At 52.5% G+C, this 17,788-nt stretch overlaps 7 protein-coding genes across 7 annotated transcripts; 4 read left to right on the top strand and 3 right to left on the bottom strand.

Annotated features, from left to right (window-relative positions):
- Positions 1 to 151: 151 nt before the first annotated feature.
- PtrM4_012750 (uncharacterized protein) lies at positions 152 to 341 on the top strand (the record flags this gene model as incomplete). Its single annotated transcript, XM_066103067.1, has 2 exons — positions 152 to 205; positions 255 to 341. The coding sequence occupies 2 exons, from the start codon at positions 152 to 154 to the stop codon at positions 339 to 341; spliced, it is 141 nt and encodes a 46-aa protein (XP_065965269.1).
- A 2,826-nt stretch (positions 342 to 3,167) lies between these two features.
- PtrM4_012740 (uncharacterized protein) lies at positions 3,168 to 4,774 on the bottom strand (the record flags this gene model as incomplete). Its single annotated transcript, XM_066103066.1, has 3 exons — positions 3,168 to 3,297; positions 3,342 to 4,060; positions 4,121 to 4,774. The coding sequence occupies 3 exons, from the start codon at positions 4,772 to 4,774 to the stop codon at positions 3,168 to 3,170; spliced, it is 1,503 nt and encodes a 500-aa protein (XP_065965268.1).
- A 4,729-nt stretch (positions 4,775 to 9,503) lies between these two features.
- Positions 9,504 to 9,602, top strand: PtrM4_012730 (uncharacterized protein; the record flags this gene model as incomplete). Its single annotated transcript, XM_066103065.1, has 1 exon — positions 9,504 to 9,602. The coding sequence occupies one exon, from the start codon at positions 9,504 to 9,506 to the stop codon at positions 9,600 to 9,602; it is 99 nt and encodes a 32-aa protein (XP_065965267.1).
- Positions 9,603 to 9,977: 375 nt separating this feature from the next.
- PtrM4_012720 (SrmB, Superfamily II DNA and RNA helicase) lies at positions 9,978 to 12,756 on the bottom strand (the record flags this gene model as incomplete). The annotated part of the gene is made up of 3 exons (XM_001931208.2): positions 9,978 to 11,503; positions 11,551 to 12,135; positions 12,189 to 12,756. The coding sequence occupies 3 exons, from the start codon at positions 12,754 to 12,756 to the stop codon at positions 9,978 to 9,980; spliced, it is 2,679 nt and encodes an 892-aa protein (XP_001931243.1).
- Positions 12,757 to 12,995: 239 nt separating this feature from the next.
- Positions 12,996 to 13,943, top strand: PtrM4_012710 (RFA2, Single-stranded DNA-binding replication protein A (RPA), medium subunit; the record flags this gene model as incomplete). The annotated part of the gene is made up of 3 exons (XM_066103064.1): positions 12,996 to 12,999; positions 13,052 to 13,281; positions 13,335 to 13,943. The coding sequence occupies 3 exons, from the start codon at positions 12,996 to 12,998 to the stop codon at positions 13,941 to 13,943; spliced, it is 843 nt and encodes a 280-aa protein (XP_065965266.1).
- A 115-nt stretch (positions 13,944 to 14,058) lies between these two features.
- PtrM4_012700 (uncharacterized protein) lies at positions 14,059 to 14,754 on the bottom strand (the record flags this gene model as incomplete). The annotated part of the gene is made up of 4 exons (XM_001931206.2): positions 14,059 to 14,276; positions 14,336 to 14,431; positions 14,485 to 14,591; positions 14,645 to 14,754. The coding sequence occupies 4 exons, from the start codon at positions 14,752 to 14,754 to the stop codon at positions 14,059 to 14,061; spliced, it is 531 nt and encodes a 176-aa protein (XP_001931241.1).
- Positions 14,755 to 15,000: 246 nt separating this feature from the next.
- Positions 15,001 to 15,984, top strand: PtrM4_012690 (CIA30 family protein; the record flags this gene model as incomplete). The annotated part of the gene is made up of 5 exons (XM_001931205.2): positions 15,001 to 15,041; positions 15,097 to 15,157; positions 15,222 to 15,607; positions 15,660 to 15,777; positions 15,829 to 15,984. The coding sequence occupies 5 exons, from the start codon at positions 15,001 to 15,003 to the stop codon at positions 15,982 to 15,984; spliced, it is 762 nt and encodes a 253-aa protein (XP_001931240.1).
- Between the last annotated feature and the right edge of the window lie 1,804 nt (positions 15,985 to 17,788).

Genomic DNA, 17,788 nt, shown 5'->3' with positions numbered 1-17,788 from the left:
GGTATACCCCAAATACTATCACACTCGTTTTCTGCGATTCCAATTTAATTTCAACTTCCCCCTCCGGCCCGAACTGACTTGGACCTGTACTTGGTAGCAGGTGAAGGCTGTAAGCTTGATAGCTGTAGAATAACACGCCCACAACTTCAGCATGACGGACGATATCGATGCCGAGCTTGCGGGCATCGGAAAGGAGATGGATAAGGTAACTTGCATCCACCAGCTCTATATACGACATGGCTAACTCTTCGCAGGACGCTGAGATTGAGCGTAAGTCGCGGTCGCATACACTCAAAAAGCCCACTAACAGCTATAGGCATCCGCAGCGTCTTCAGCCTTGACGCCTACGCTGTCCTCGACCTCCAGCCCGGTGTCCCCGAATCCGATATCAAGAAAGTCTACCGTGCCAAGTCACTCCTCATCCATCCTGACAAGACCAAGAACGAGCTTGCCCCCGATGCCTTTGACCGCCTCAAGAAAGCCCAGACTGTCCTACTCGATGAGAAACTGCGGGCCGAGCTAGACGAGAACATTGCCGATGCGCGTATGCTGCTCATGCGCGAAAAGAAGCTCACGGCCGACGACGAGGAGACGCGTGGCGAGGAGTTTGCCAAAGAGTGGAGGCAGAAGGTCATTTGGGTGATTAGGGACAACGAGATGCGGAAGCAGCGGCAAATGAAGGCCGCCATGCGCGAAGAGGGTAGGGCACAAAAGAAGGAAGAAGAGGAGATGAAGGAGCGCAAGAGGAAGAGGGAGCAGGATGAGGCCTGGGAGAAGACGAGGGATACCAGGATCAACAGTTGGAGGGACTTTCAGCAGGGGAAGAAGCCCGAAGCTGCTGATGGTACCAAAAAGAAGAAGAAGAAGGTCAAGGCTCTGGGTTGAATGTGTCGCAGTAGACGCGATCTCGACTATTTGCGCATCACCAGCTGACCACTCCTGTATCTTGCATGTGCGGATATAGCCCGCCTTTTTCCACCCGGAGAACCTCGCAGCGAGCATCCAAGACGCGGCGAACGCCCGACTGCTTCCGATTGCCTTTCCACGCCTCGATACCCACTTGTTTTTCCTTCTGCATATACTTTCTGTAATCATGACGACAAGTTCACGAAACCCATGTTTCACCCACCTCTTGAGCCTCTCTCATGTTCTTATCTCTGCCACAGCCACTTGGTAGACCCAAAAAATGGGATGCTTTATACTTCTGGTCAAAGCACGCGCAAGTGAGCAGTAGCGTTTCACTCTGAAAGCCCTGTGCTACTGCGGGTCAACTTGTGCAACTCATAAACAAGTTGTATGTAACACACGACTAACACGGCTTGTCTGAGACGAAATGTCCATGTACCTACTGTATGATTCTTATATATACAGAGTGTAAATAGCGTAGCTAGCTCTACTACTGTTACCATGAGAAATGTCTTCTTTATGTATACATGATGTCGATAAAACGTGATGTGATAGGAAAAGGGTATCATCCGCCCAACTGGCCTAGCAGCCATATTTCCCATTGACAAAGAAAAATGGTCCCTTGCCTCTTGCGAAGCCCCTACTATTGACGCCGCATATGTGTAGACTTTCAAACCGGCGGTAGGCCTTGAGTATAATGGGCAGAAAAGGGTCCAGGAATAGAAAAGGAAAAAAAAACGCCTCTCGCCTCATTCTATGGATGATTCTCCGCCCGCCCTTCTTCACAAGGGCATTTCCCAGAAGAGCGGCACCATCAGCCCCCACATGTTGTGATCTTTGCTGACCTGCATTGCGCACCAGAAGGACCGGGACATGCAGACAGATCCCTCGAACCGAAATGCAACACCCCTCCCCAAAACAGCCGTGCGTACCCAAAGATGCGAGCATTACTCTCTCGAGAACAAGGAAAAACGTTCGCAATCGACGACCGTTTTGCAGTAAGAGACAGTGTACAAGCGAGTGCGAGTGCGAGTACATATATGCTGGGAAAGAAAGCGCAGTTGAAGGAATGCAAAAGTGTTCCAGCGACTTGGATCCCGGTCAACATGCTGAAACACCAACGCGAACGCACGGATCCCCTATCTGTAGTACAAAACTAGCCCGTGGTCCCATGTATAAAGGGCAAACAGGTATGTGTCTTTCCGTGTCCCTTTTTTCTTCTTTTTGGAATGGGGCAAAACGCCGTTGGATGCCGCTGCTTTCAAGCATGGATAGGGTGCTTATCATGCCCACAAAGGGAAGCAACGACCGACGAATACGAGGTAAATCGCGGAGCAGAGCGATAAAAACGAGTTGAATCGGAAAGCACGGGGAGAGAAGAAAAAAGAATAAGAGGAAGCGAAGAGCCAGTGTGGTATCCCAAGGTGCTTATGCTATGCGAACGTGCCATGGCAAACCCAGCGCAGATGGGTGAACAACAAGAGCGAGTGATAAATGCACGGGACTATGCGAAGCGAATTGACGAACCGCAAAAGAATGCCAACGACCCGATGACGAAATCGAAGAAAGAATGACCAGCTCGGGAGTACCAGTTGTCGTTGTCCCGTGTGTAGCACATGTCGTTGTACCGTTTCAGTCGAACCAGGGAAACCCGTCTTACACCATCGCTATACAACGCCCAATTGTTGAGACATAAAGTCCCTGCCTTGAACCCCGCCGCAAGCTTGGCAAAAGATATTTCCATTGCCCTTGCATGTCACGTACGTCTCAGGTACGCATGGCTACTCTCTCCTTCCTATTCAAGTACCTCGTGGATATTCAAGCGCCTCCGCTTTCCCGTCTCAGGAGACTCAGGCCTTCGTTGCTCGGCTCCGCTCGGAGGGGAATCTCGTGGCCTCACACGTTCGCGTTCGTGTTGCAGAGCGATAGGCCCAGTTTCAATGTGTAAAGGTGAACCTAGTGGTGGCGGCCCAGTTCGTATGGGTGGCAGGTGTAAACCTTCAAGGCGTGCTGGACGATTGGGCTCTCTGAGTGGCTCCGACGTCGCCGCTGGCAATCTAGCATTTACCGCGTAAGGGGAGGGGTAGGTGTTTGAAGTGAGCTGCGGGGGCGGTTGGTATGTTGGAAAATATGCTGACTCTGCTCCGCTAGCGATTGGCGAGTACCGACGTGAGGGACTGCTGCTGTAAGAGCTAGGACTGAAGGCCGGGAGTGAAGTACGGATAGATGAAAAATTGAAGAAGGGTGAGTTGGGCGCGGAGCTAGTCGAAGATGGCCGACGAGGTTGGTGTGGCGTAAACTGCGTGACAGTAGCCGTCGTTGGCGCCGAGTTGCTCTGTGAGCCATGTCTTGGTGTCGGAGGGGCCAACTGCTGTGTCAAAAGAGGTGGAGCTGTCAGCCTTGGTGGTGAGCAAACAACCAGGGTGACAAAGTACAGTGACGTCTTTGCAAGCCGTATCTGGACTTGCAGAGATTGGTACTGCCCACCGGCAGGAACCCGGAAACTCAAAAAAATGGACCTGCTTGTAAAGCCCTGGGTGACATGGTCAATATCCTGATCAGCTACAGACTCCATCACTGCACGCATAGGATCCTGTCCAACCGGGGTAATGGGCGCCATATAGGTTGGCTCACGCTCGTCGCGTTCATCGCGCAATTCGTTGCGCAGACGCTGCAGACTCTCGTTCTGTCGCGCTTCCAAAAGATCGCCGAGGTGTTTACCCCTAATGTCTCCCAGGAACGATACCAAATCTGCGAAAGCCTGATTGGTCTTTTGAATAACCAGATCCAAGTTCAGATACGCGACCGGCAGTTTTTGGTAGGCCGCATTCGGTCCGGCACTGTATAAAGGAGGTAGCACTGCACCGCCGTAGTCGCCGACATTGCTGGTGGCATCTCTGGTTGCCGGCGCACCCGGATGCGAAATGGCGCTCGGCACATCTCGGTGATGCGCAGTGCCCCCCAGAACACGCTGGTCGGAGGGCCGGTACAATGGCGCGCCATAAGGAGGCTGATGTGGTGGTGCTTCAGAGGTAGGCGGCGCGCCCAAGAGCTGGCTAGGCGGTGCTCTCCCCTCGTCTGTTCTGGTAAACTCTCTGTCGTCTCTCAGCCGCGGCCTTCCTCTCTTCTTGTGTTGCACATCTTTGCATGTGTCCTGTAGGAGATGGATTAGCTTGTCAAAGCACAAGCGTGATGCATTCTATGGGAAACTAACCTGTTTGCCAGAAGCGACGCAACGGCCACAGGGTCGTTGAACGTCGCAGCTGAGATGCGCCTTTTTACAATTGACGCAAGCCGATGCAACATGAGCCTTTGTTCTTCTTGCTGGTTTCGTTGGCCTTGCTGGGGGTGGTGCAATCATGGCGCCTTGTTGCACCATTGGCCCCGTGTGCTGAAGTCCAGCGTAAGGAGGCAGGCTGGCATTTTGGTAGCCATAGCTGTAGCTGTTCGGGATGCCATGTCCGTAGGATTGGTGCTCGAGGGCACGGCCGTGGTGGTAATGAGGCGCTTGGCCCCGATGCTGGGGATCTCCAGGGTACAGCGGTCGCTGTGAGGGAAGGCTATGCGAGATGGATCCAGATCGTGGCTCGTATACTGATGACGAAGCAGGTGGTTGAGTCAGACTGTCCTGCCTTTGGGAAACGCCCACAGCCGGAGGATAGGAATAGCGCGCGGATTCAACGGGCTGTGTTGGTCGACGAGATGGGGAATGAGGTTCTGACATGGGCGGGGATGGGTAACCTTGATGCTCAGGCCTGTGAGGACTGAACTTGGACCGGAACTTGGCCAGGCCGTCTTCAGCTTCTGCAGGCCGCCCAAATGGCGTAGAAAGGAGTGAGGTCGGACCTGGTAAAGACAGGCTCTGCATAGTTTGGCCACTGTGCGCTCAAACGCCGCGTCAGCAGCGGGAGCTCAACTGTGCGGAAGGGCAGCTGGAGCGAATAGCTTGGTAAGCCCACACACGGCGCCTCGATTTGCGGAGCAAGATGGAGCACGTTATGGAAATGGGGTTGGTGTTGCAATTGAGATAGGCCTACATGGAGACTAGGGTAAGCTGATGAAGAGGCGAGGAAATCAAGACAACGGACAAAAGGTGGTAATTCGGTGCAGGACCAAAACAGGTGCGAATGGCACTTGGGTATGCCAACGCATTATCAATGCCGATGCGGCGGCGGTTGACAAGCCTAGGTGGAGCCTGATGCATGCCAACAGGATTTAGAGGCAAAGAAAAAAAAAGGTCTGGCAAAATACCTTTTTGATATGGCCGTGTCCTCGGTCTTGGACGGTCACAAGGAAAGCAGTGGGCTGGGGTAGCAAAGGGGAATGCGCCGGACCAGTGTTGGATAGGGCTCGACTAGAGCTGCAAGCTGCAAGCTGCAAGCTGCAGGTGATGGGACGAGGAGAAGGAAGAGGCGAGGCGATGATGGTGATGGGTTTGTGGGACCAATGGGGAAACTGGAAGGGCAAGTCGTAAAAGAGCAGAGCAGACATGTGCCCACTCGGCGGACATTCCCCAGTAATAACTACAATCGGTTATGGGGATTCTACACCCAGATCTTTGCTAAATCCCTGTCAAGTCGTGCATGACGGGGCCATCCAGGAGACGGGAGCCACGATGAGTTCCGGGCAACGGGAGCAGGGAAGGACGCGTCTCGGGGACGACTACATGCCTCCCTCGTTCGGCTGATGGTTCTTGGACATTTGCTGCTAGGCCGGCTTTCCCAGTCGGTCGATGTACCCGCGGAAGCATCTATGCACGGCCGTCAGTTGGTAGCATGCATGGGCTCAGCGGGTTGGGGAGCCTGGTCAGAGGCTGCTCGACCCCCTGCTTTCCGCACCGTCCTCCAGCCGGGATGTGCTAACGAGATGTGGCTCGCGCCTCTGCGCGCTATTGCACCATTGTTTTGCAGGCGCCCAGGCAAACTTTCCATCGAGGCATAGCATAAAGTCGGGCGCCCTTAATGCGCAGCCTACGCTTATGTGCGACCCCGTCATTGCTCTCTGTTGCTTGTTCGGCCACAAGTTGGGGACGCCCGGGGTACTGATCCGAGATGGGCAATGAAGAAGCCAAAACACGGGACAAGGTAGGGAATCAGGAGCCGCCATGAGGTGCAAGGGGGGGGGGTGGCAGGTGGCAGGCGTGAGGTACGCTGAGGTATGCATTGTGGCTCGTAGTGACAGGCCCGCTGTTATGGTGCACTACGTTATGGACACGCTTGTCACTGTCAGTTGGGCTTCCGGACCCTTCAAGCCAACCACTGCACTGATCACCTAGCACGTCTTTTTCCCACACGTACCGACGGCCGCAGCGGAAGCTCTCGCCTCGTGGCGGCTGCACTGCATGGCCTACTGGGGGAAGCTTGCTCAGGGTCTCCATGTCGCGACAGTAGCATCGCCGCTGTCCGATGACGCACACACCTGGCGCAAACTTTGATCTTAGCTGCTCGACACCCAAGACATTGGGGCGCGCCCGCTGCTGCGATCGACGCCGCGTTACGGATATGGCTGAGCAATGCGACGCTGTTCCTGTTCGTCGAGTGGAGAAATCCGTCGATATACTTTGTTTGAACGAGTCGAAAAGCAAGGCCCCCAAACAAAGACGGCCCCTGAAGTATAAACATTCAACATGTCTCTGGGGTGCAGAGGGCTGCGTTGCGACACGCTATTTCTAGGTGCATAGCGCCGGCCCTGTAGGCTCGTATGGTGCGGGTCATGGATCTGGCAGATGCAGTCCTGCTCTGGACCAGCATACGCGAGCGGCGGTAAGCTGTATCCGACGACATATGTCCCCGTAGTCTATAGTGTCTATAGTCTATTGCTGAGCAAAAAGAGGCTTCTGTACAGGTCATAATGAGGCGCACACGTCTAGTCAGTGCTTCCATGTACTTGTGTATGCACAGTGCTGAGAGTGCGCAATAGATCAAACAGCGGACTGCCTGCAGTGCAGACGATCTTGCACCCAGCCTGTACAGCAATCACCACTTGAACAGTCGCCCCAGGATGCGCTAAACCGTGGCGTTTCAATGCGGTTCTCATAGTGCCGTAGTCGAAATAAGCCAGAGGTATAATTTGTGACCACTATAGCCGTCCCCCAGCCGTGTCGCATTAGGATAGCACATGCAAAAAAAAAACTCCGGTGGATATAATCGATCGAAACCTGGCGCCGTCGACGATCTGCCCGTAAACTGTCCGAGTCCGACTTGACCACGGCATCGTCGGCGATAGGTCACTGCGCTCATCTTATTGGAGCGTGCACCAACAGCATTGACGATGCGGGGCCGAAGTATGGGTTGTTGTGCACCGGTCGACGTGAATGTCAGTGTCGTGGCCTCTTGACCTCGGGACGACACGAGAGAGGGAGAAATAGGCAGGAGGGTCCGAGCGCCCCTCCTTCACACCGCACACCTGCAACAACGACTGCGGCAGGACAAACACTTGACGCTGCACCAGTTGGATGGGCCAGCGCCCACGTCAACTCAACACGGAGTAGCGGTAGCCTGAGCCGAGAGCCGTGAGCCGTGAGCCGTGAGCCGTGAGCCGTGAAGATCGATGCCCGCGTCTAGGGCACGGGCACAGTTACGGTCACGGCGGGTGTATATACATGCCTATATATGTACTCACCAAGTGTGGCTCCTGCTCGCGGTACGGTACTGCTGGAACGAGGATTCTTGTACGGGTCCATATCAGTCGTGATATTCGTCAGGACAATTTGGAATAGCCTATGTAAGTATTGCTTTGAAGCGAGACCAAGACGCAGCAGATCCATGGGCAAAGGACATGGCTCCAAACGCATCATAGTCATAGGCAGATAGTCGCTGTGCTTGTTGCGGAAAGGTCCGCGATCCAACACGCAGGGTGCCTGACTCGGGGCCTGCAGGACCTTTTCTTCCTTTTGTATCGGGGCAAGTGTTCCGGCTGGGACTGGGACTGAAAAGACAAGCTGCACATGTGTGAGTCGGTGGGCAGGGGAGTTGGGCGTGATTGGACCCGGCGCGGAAAATATCATGCCAGCCGAGAGAGGCCAGAACCTGGCCTTTGATTTAGCCTCGTCGAGGCTTACTGTGGTCCAAAAATAATCTTAGATAGCGGAAATGTCGACGTTAAGAGCAGGTCTTATATCGCCTGTAGATTGCTTTCAATCTCTCTCGTTACGATTGCCCGAGGCTAACTACGGCATGCACACAACGGCCTGTCCAGGGCGCCGGGAATGCCGTCCTACTGTGGCGGGCCTTGCCGCTGTGGTGCTGCGCAGCTGAATCGAGGCCGGCTGTCTGCATGCGATGCGACCGCCTGCGAACACGCTGGCGATGGCGAGGCTGTACTGGACAAAGTACATAGATACTGTATCCATATCCGCCACTCCTTGGTGACGATATCGCCACGAGTCAGTCAGCTCACCAGGACCCAGATATCACGACACGCCTGCGGCGGGATCTACGAACCGGTGCTCAGGACACATTGTGCCAAAAGTAGTGGCAACCAGGGCCCCTCGCTGACCTGACCTTCATGCTGGGGGTCCTTGCATGTGAGCCCGCCCTTGGCCCATACTCGATGTGCGACTGGGTGCGGGCCGAGCACCGCTGCCATGCAGACCTCGGTGCCTTTTACCATCACTATCGTACTGGTAGCTCGTGTGCCGACACCGACAGCACAGCGGCCAGCGGCCAGCGGCATTCAAGGCGCCCTGCAGTCTCTCTCGTCATGTGTGGTGACCAAGCCCCACATGTCTCGCTCACCCCTCCCCTTTCAAAGACTGCTCAGGCCCGCCACGGAGCGAGAAATTTCCGTCCGGAGGGTTGCTACTATACACCATTACGACGAAGCCGTTTACCGAGATATGAAATGTGACGACGTGCATCTACCCGACTGCAGCGATAGCTTGCCCAGACTGTGCCGCTCCCAAAGCTGCCACGCCGCAGCCGTTGGCCTAAACCTTTTCACTTGTTCAGCCTGCTGATCTTCATTGACAATCCCAAGAGACTTTGGGCCGTGAGATTGCGTCGTCCTATTCGGGACGCGTTGAATATCAAAAAGCCGTTGGCATGCTAAAATTCGCCTGCTGCTGTGCCTGAGTAACGCGAAACCCAGCCCGATGCCATGGATGCAGACATGAGGCCTTGGATGCGACCATGGAGGAAAAGCAACTGTGGCGGCTTCTAGAAGGCCGTCGGGCACTCCGCAGCTTGTCCGTCGCGACGCAGCCGCAGCAGGATTATCAATTGATTGATCATGTCTCGCGGCGTTTGCGCTAAATGGGGACTGGCCTGCACCCTTACCATTACGGTACATGGCCAGGAGTGGAGAAGACGACTTGTCCCGCGAAGAAATCTCCTCGAGGGATGACGTGCGTCAAGGCCCCTATCCCTGCCTCGGACCTTAATCGTCTGAGGTTTGGGCCCTTCACCCAATGCGCCGACTTATGCGCGGTCGCCTGTCAGTGTCAAAACTTACCCGACCTTCGATAGACGCCGGGAACTCTATCGTGCGTACAGTTGATCACGCACAGGTGCACAAGGTTTTTGGGCCATGGCTGATCCAACGGCATCTCCCCGCCCCGAAGAATTGCTTGATAACCTTGATTCTCGCCGACCACGACAATGCCCGGCCAAAAGAACAAAGCCACTATCGACTTGATGCGTGCCCTGACCCAAGAGGGCATCATGCTCGCCCATGGCAATGCTGCAGCCGCCCGATAAACTTTCGCCAACCCGCACAAATGTGGCACAGTAAAGCAATGACAGTCCTCCAACGCCAGCTGTTACACCCAGACCCGACGGGGGGGTGCGGGCCCTGAAGAAAGAATCATCGCCTGACCATGCGGGTCATAACGGCCTTTCTTCGCGCAAATCCCAACTTTTGGCCAATTACTGTATGCCAGACTTTCTTTTCACTCGCCACGCCCCATACTCGTCACTTGTCAAATCGGATTCTAGGCGGCGCCTCGGTCCGCCACAACACAGCGCAGGGTGCTGCGGAAGTAAGCAACCACACCACCACACGCTCTCATTGTCAAACTACATGGTCGCTTCCTCTAACCAGCCAAGACAAATGTGCTTCTTGATTACATCTAATCAAAACTTCCGCTTCTTCGATGGGCGTGCATTCTTCGCTTGACGCTGTTCCTTGACCCTGCGATTCTTCCGCACTGCGTCCACGTCTCGAAGTTCATTCTTGGCACCACCATCCTTGAATGCACCGATGCGCTTCTCCTTGGCCTCAGCCACCCGCTTCTTCTGGACATGATAATCATCGCGGTACCGATCAGCCTGCTTCGGAGCCTTCTCCGCCTTGTGCTTGTAACGCGGGGCGTTATTGAAGGATGCAGCAGAGCGGTTGGGTGCCTCCATTTCACCAACTCGGGGCATCTTCACCTTGTTGGCCTTGCGCCAGTCATCGAAACGGCCACTGCGGAAACTGGCCGCAATCTTCTGTCCACTTTCTCCTCGAATCATCTTTGTTCCCTTGGACCCATCCTCATCGTTGGTGCGATTGACATACTTTTTCGACTTCTTGTCCCATCGCATCTTCGATTTGGCTGCATCCGCAAATCCTTGGATCTCATCGTTCACCAGAGACATTTCTGCTGCCCTTGCTGCTGACACGAAGTTGGTGTTACCAGCATCTCCACCACTCACACCGTATGCCTTTTCTTCTGCCATGTTCTCCTTGGGGAGGTACGACATGAAATAGTCGTCATTCCGCCAGCTGTCTTGTTTTGACTTTTTCGACGTTGGCTGTGAGACTGACACCTCGAGTTCGTCAGAATCAGATTCGTATATGCCGTTCGCAACCTCGACTTCGTCGTCTGACTCTACTCCATCATTTGACTTTCTTGAAGGTTCGTCGATTGCATCCAAGCTGCCTTCAGCCATCTTGTTGGCTGCCTGCTTGGCCTTTTGTCGTCCGACCTGCTCTCGTCTTTTGCGCATTATTTCAGCTGTTTCGCTACCGGTTCCACGTCGACCAATCTCGAACACAGTCTCCGCAGGTCTGAAAGACTGAATTCTGGCAAGCATGTTCTCCTTCTCCCTTTGAGCTTGGTGGGCATCGTCGCTGAAGAGCATGTGCGTCTCTGCAAAGTTCGGGGATGCTACTAGCTCCTTGGCCCGCCCTACACTTTGTGCGCTTGCTTGGTTACGTGTTCGTTGATATTGACGCTCTCCCTTTTCAGCCACGCTCAATAGAAGCGCCAGGTCCTCATCCTCGGCGAGCTGCTTGTTCACTAGTTCGACGGAAGATTCCAGTTGCCATGGCGCTAAGCTTCCGACAACGAAATCTTCTGCATAGTTCGGTTCCTCGCTCGACCTTCCGACTAGTAGTCGCTTGCCAAGGAAAAGCTGTAAATCTATGAGGTACGGCAGATCGACGTGTCTGCAAAGACTATAGGCCCATCCCTTTCTTCCGGCTCGGGCTGTGCGTCCCACTCGATGCACGAAAATCTTGGGCTGCGAAGGGAAGTCGTAGTTGATCACATGGTTGATATGCGGCATGTCCACACCACGGGCAGCGACATCAGTGACGACAAGTATACGCGTCAACCCGGTGCGGAAGTCTTGTATTTGCTCTTTGCGAGCGGTCTGATCGAGGTTTCCATACACTACTGGCGTTAGTAGCGAAACGATAGAACAAGACCAGAGGACATACCATAAGATACCGCATATCCCGCGTTGCGAAGAAGGTTGGAGAGATATTCCACCCTGTGTTTGGTTGCAGCGAAGATAATCGTGGACTCGGCGACGGGAACGTCTTTTACGAACCCTTCGCTACGCTTGCGCTTCTTGCTGTTGCTGGCTTTCTCGGCGTCTTCCTTGGCTTTCTTTGATGCGTCAGTCTCGCCCACTGGCACCTTGATGACGTTGTCGAGAAGATGAAGTAACGCGCCGTCTCGATCTCCGGATTTTATGGTGAAGTAGGCACTCTTGAGATCGGGTGAAATCTTGCTCTCTGCATCGAGACGGATCAGCTTCGGCTCCTGAAGACCTGCTCTTGCAAACTCAACAAGTGACTTTGGTAGTGTGGCACTGAATAGCAGTGTTTGTCTTGAGGCCGGTAGGGCATGCAAAATCTCAGATAGTTGTGCTGCAAAACCCATTTCGAATAGACGATCGGCCTCGTCGAAGACAATGTACCGGACAGAAGACAGATCAAGGCCCATCTCGACTTTCAAATGCAGGAAACGACCAGGTGTGGCGATGATGATATCGGGGTTGGTGGTCATGGAGCTGAATTCTGCCCGAATTGTTAGTGTGGATCTCGATATGCCTATTTTCTACTGCACATACGTTCTTCTAGGCTGTCACCACCAACAAGTAGGATGGTCCTTAGATCGGTGCCGCGCCCTAATTCTTTGACAACCTTGAGCGTCTGCAGAGCCAACTCGCGAGATGGAGACATGATGATACCGCGAGCGCCTACTTTGGCAGAATGCGCCTTGAGCTTTTGAATCATAGGTATGACAAAAGCAGCCGTCTTTCCAGACCCGGTCCTGGCCATGCCAACCACATCCTCGCCCTGTAACATCAGAGGCACTGCTTTCCGCTGGATCGGAGTTGGTATCTTGAAGCCTTTCTGTGCGATAGCTTTGAGCAGCGCTGCGTTCAAGCCCATTGCCTGAAAACCTCCACCTTTTTTGACCGATTTCCCTACGTTGGAGGCTTTGCGGTTCGATGCAGCCTGCTTGGCGGCAATGAATGCCTCGTCATCGGAGCCGTCATCCTCCCCAATGTTGAGATCCAAGCCCAGATTCGCGTCCAAACCCGTCTCTTGCTGTTCTTGATCGCCGCCAGCGAGAGCATCGAATATGTCGAATTCGGTTTCGGAGAGCGCCGGCGAGCTCGCGCGGGGAGCCATGGTCGGTAAGTCGTGTGTGGAACTGCGAGACGTGCTGCTATTCGACTCTGCCGGGGCCTGAGGGTCGCGCCTGTTGCCTCTGCGATATGGAAAATTTCGGGCACGGGCCATCTGAAATCTTGGCGACAGGGGTCCTGACCGACAAGCTCCCACGTGCCCCGCGATGAGGCAGGCGCGTCCGACGCGTTTTGCCCTCATCAGTCTTGTGCACCGCGCTTGCCCAAGAGTACGCCAACGAGATGAGTACGAAAGCGACTTCTAGATGCCTTCAATTGCCAGAAGCTAATCTTGCCAGACTACAACGGCTACGAAACCTCGTATACCTCGTACGGCGCTGGCGGTGGTGCTGGCGGAGGCGGCTTTATACCAGGAGAGGGTGGCAGTACACAAAGCCCTGGCAACCGACGAGACCACAGTCACGACTCGCTGCGCCCAGTCACCATCAAGCAAATTCTTGAGGCCCAAGGAGAAGCCGGTAGCGGCAGCGATCAGACTCTCAAGATCGATGGCGCCGTGCTCAGCCAGGTATGCCACACATAGCTTTGCACTCACCCCCCACATGCTAAGCCCTCTACCAGCTCACACTTGTCGGCCAAATACGCAACATATCCAACCAGACGACAAACACCACCTACAGACTCGATGACGGCACCGGAAGTATAGAGGTCAAGGTCTGGGTCGATTCCGACTCATCTGAACAGCCCAACCCAACCAAAGCCAAGCTTGTTGAAGGTGCATACTGCAGAGCATGGGGCAAATTAAAAATCTTCAACGACCGGAGATCTGTGGGAGCGACCGTCATCCGCCCAATCGAAGACATGAACGAGGTTTCCTTCCACCTGCTCGAAGCGACCGCTGTACATTTACACTTCACTCGCGGGCCACCTGGTGGCGCGCGGACTGCTGGTGCCAACGCAAATGGTGCGGCAGGACAGCAACAACAAAAAGCAGCCGGTGGTGAATATGGCGGCTACGATCTCAGCAAATACGGTCCGGTAGCGAAGAAGGTGTTCCAGTATTTGAGGGAAGCACCGCAGTCGAACGAGGGTCTGAATCAGCATGAGATTGCTGCAAAGCTCGGTATCGATACAGCCGATGTTGCAAAGGGTTCCGATGAGCTTCTGTCTGCAGGTCTCATCTATACCACCGTTGATGACCAGACCTGGGCAATCCTCGAGGCCGACTAAGCGCGATGCTGAGTTAAGTAGGGGTGTATCGCCAATCACAACGGGTAGTGCAAAGTGTGCGTCATACTGAGTATGCCATTTACAAGGCACTCCATTTCTCTTCCAGAAGCATCTACTACTTTTCTTCGTTTGTAGCGATGAATAAGATACATGTACCAACAATGGCACCCGATACAATGGTGAACACTATTTGCGTCTTCCATCCTGTCTGCACAATTGCCTGCCGTTGACTGTACCGCGACACCGTATTGATGTAATTCGACAGTCCGGACAGCATACATGCCATAGCCAGTAACCAGAAGATGATGCCTAGCGGCAGTGCGAATCGTTTCTCTACAATGCGGGGTAAGCAGACTGTATTACAAAGGCACATGTTTGACTGATCGTCTTACCAAGTGGCGTTGGTTCAGACTTTAAGTGGAATGAAAGTACAATGGCTACGGATACTATGGCCATGTACACGCTCAGCTTAAGCCACGAGAGGAATGCTACACTATTCATTAGCCAAATAACCCCCTTTCCTTGGTCTAGTTAGACATACTTCGTTCGTTTGCAGCATGATCCCTCGCATCCGAAGTAACGTTATCAAACAGCAACACGCCCAGCCACGGTCTCTCTCTAAAGGCTACACGATCATACTCATTACTCCTATCCCCGTGAATCAGTGATATAGACATCAAAGTTATAATAGGGAAACAAACTGTTTGATTAAGATGGGTGCGCCACCAAAGATCTTGTAGAATGGTCGGTATGGTTCACGGAGGATAGACTCATCGCTCTCATCCATGCGCGATGCATCTCTGAAATCCATCTTCGCTATATTTCTTATCGTAACTTTAAGTGTGGGGTTATACGAGTTATCTTCTCGGCACTGGAGAGAGTGGTTGGTGGTAAGCCTGAAGTTCCGGCATGGAGCACGCCGGTATTACTCGCACGGACTTCGGGATTACCGGAAAGTGAGATCACGTCACGTTCAACTGCTTTCATGTTCTGTTTGTTTTGTTTGCAAACAAGCTTCGTGTCATCAACTTCTTTTCTATCACGAGCAATTGACAACATGGGAAACGAAAAGGAGCTCGTGCTGTTTGGAGGTGACAAGTAAGTAAAGTCTAATGTGCAATACCTGTGGGTTGCTGACGAGCGTTTCGTGTAGGGGCTGGAATGCTTCAGATTGGACAGCGAGCGATGACCGGGTCCGCGGGGGGAAGTCGCAGGTAGCTTTACTCCTAGTCGCTTTGCTGTCGTCTCGTCTTCGATATTCTAATTTGTACGCGACAGTCTTACCTTGACATTGAAGGTTGTTCGGCGCGTTTTCACGGTAACCTCGACATCACGGCTCTCGGTGGCGCCGGCTTTGCCAGCCAACGCACTACGGGGGATGATCGATCCTGGAACCTATCCGGCTACGATGGCATCTATCTCACCTTAGGAAAGCACGATGGCAAGAAGTATACGTTGACGCTCAAAGACGAAATCTTGCCACTTATGGCAGATGGCCGAGAACAATCTTCGCTCAGCTACGAGTATGATTTCGATTCCAAGGACGAGATGGAGATTTTTGTGCCATGGCAGGCGATGAAGCCGACGTATCGCGGAAGGGAACAGGAAGATGCGAAACCTTTGAACAAAGAGAGTGTCAAAAGGATGAGTTTAATGATGAGGAGGTAGAAATGCACGCTACCAGATCAAGAAGATGCAATGTCTGACATCAAATAGTTTCTTCGCACAGCAGGAAGGCGATTTTGACCTCACCATCAATTCTATCGGTGCTATCTCGCAACCCAGCGATGTCGAGAAGGGGATCAGTTACCGCCCACGAGGCGTCGTTATCGGCGTAAGACTTTGACTAAACTAGTATTCTGGGCAACAACTAATCCAACAGTAGGATCAGGAGGTTTGGTCATGGAAAAACTCCAACCTTGTCGGACTGGCACTCATTCTGGGGTCAGCTTGGGCTATCTCCGCTGGATATTGCTGGTTCAAGGGTTATGATATGAGTTTCATGAGGTTCAAGAGGTGGTGGTTTGTTGTAAAGAAGTAATCTCGTCGCCGGTCCTGTGAAGGTATCACTTCCAAACGATATACTACGTCCAATGCTGGAAACAAACTGTAAATTCCTATCACCATTAAATTACCACTAAAGAAATAGTGAAGAATGCCGATATCATCTGTATCACATGCTCATTATAAAGCGCCAGGGATAAAGGTATCAAATCTGACATTGAATGCTGTCAAATGAGATGAGATTTTGTGGTAAACTGATGATTATTGTTTGTTCTGTGTCTGCCCTCGTCTCACGAAGTTGAGGGCTACGGGAGTATATATGTCGTTAGATCCGAGTTAGGCCAACGTAGGATTTGGGCTTTACAAAGGGGGTCTCATCCCTTACCTAGGGGCATTGAGCCCCTCGGAAGGGTTTTTACCCCTTGCCTAGAGCCGAAGTAGGATACCCCTTCCATCTGACCCCTTCCATCTGACAAATGCAAACAACCAACAGAGTATGAGTGATAGGGGCAACAACCTAATGAAAGATGTGTTCATGGGCATTCAATGCTGTTGGTTCAAGATGCAAGTATGTAGTTTAGGCGATGTCCTGGTTGCGTATTGTGGGCCGGAGGACACAAACGGCTGTCGAACTGCCTTGGCAGCGATACCCCCATTGAGCCATCTTGTCTACATTTACCATAATGTTTACATTATTTTCCACATACGACCATAGAACACTGAAAGCACGGCTTCCCGTCCGCTCAGCCCTAGTTAACCAGTGTATCGGTGGACTAGTAGTCAGGTGGGTGACCACTGGCGAATCCCCGCTGTTGTATGTTTTTGCCTTTTAAGGCAAATTTTTTAGGTATTATTATATAGTATGTTAACTGTTGGAAGGCCTTGTACGATCGTACGGTGAATAACAGTAGCTAAGGTAATCTTGTGTATTGGTATTCTGGTGTATGATGATTCTACGAATGTGGGGGCTACGAAGGTATACATAACGTTGGGTCCGAGTTGGGCCGAAGTAGGATCGAGGCGGTACATTGGGCCTTATTAGGCGACACACCGTGTGTATGCCGACATTAACAATATTTTTTGCTCTACTTCTAGCTAATAACACGTAATTATTACGTTAGTTAAATTATTTTACACTCTACTTCGCCCTCCGGCCCACGAAACCTAACTAGATAACCATCTTTCAACCTGTGAGGGATCGATCAAGAAAGATTGGATTTGACAAGATACAAGCTATCGAGCTATCTACGTTGTGAGCCCGAACTTATGCTGTGGGCGCCAAGGCGCTAGTCCGATAAGATAAGGATCTCATCGATATGGGGGCCATAGGCCGAGCGAGTCTATGGATCCGTAACAAACCTACCTTTGACTCTATTGTCACGCCCTGAACCCACCAATCTTCCTATATGTCCTCAATCTCGCAAAACTCATCGTCGCAGCATGGCCTTCCGCGTCCTTACACTCTACTACTATACACTTTCGGTAGTCTATTACAAAGCGAGAGAGAGTAATAAGCATACATTACTAAGATAGTATAGTAGATAGAAAGATACATAACTTAAACATCAAAAGAAATAGCTTAAAGTAGATAACTAATGGGTATAGAGAATGTTGCCTCTATCTACACGGGAGCGCCAGATTATGTCCCCGGCACTAAAGCCATCTAACATGCAATGTCTCATATTTAGACTTTGCACACCAACATAGTTATCTTACCCTCAATCTTATAATTACGAACAAACTTTTATGACCAATTGACGTCCAAAGCTCATCGTCTTCGTAGGCGTTGAACTCCACCACCGCACGAACCCCCTGACTACCTAAGCTCCTACGCAAACGTT

The sequence above is a fragment of the Pyrenophora tritici-repentis genome, chromosome 1 (assembly GCF_003171515.1).
Source record: "Pyrenophora tritici-repentis strain M4 chromosome 1, whole genome shotgun sequence".
Taxonomy (NCBI): domain Eukaryota; kingdom Fungi; phylum Ascomycota; class Dothideomycetes; order Pleosporales; family Pleosporaceae; genus Pyrenophora; species Pyrenophora tritici-repentis.
Note: the sequence above shows the minus strand (reverse complement) of the source record. Positions and strands in the feature narration are given on the sequence as shown.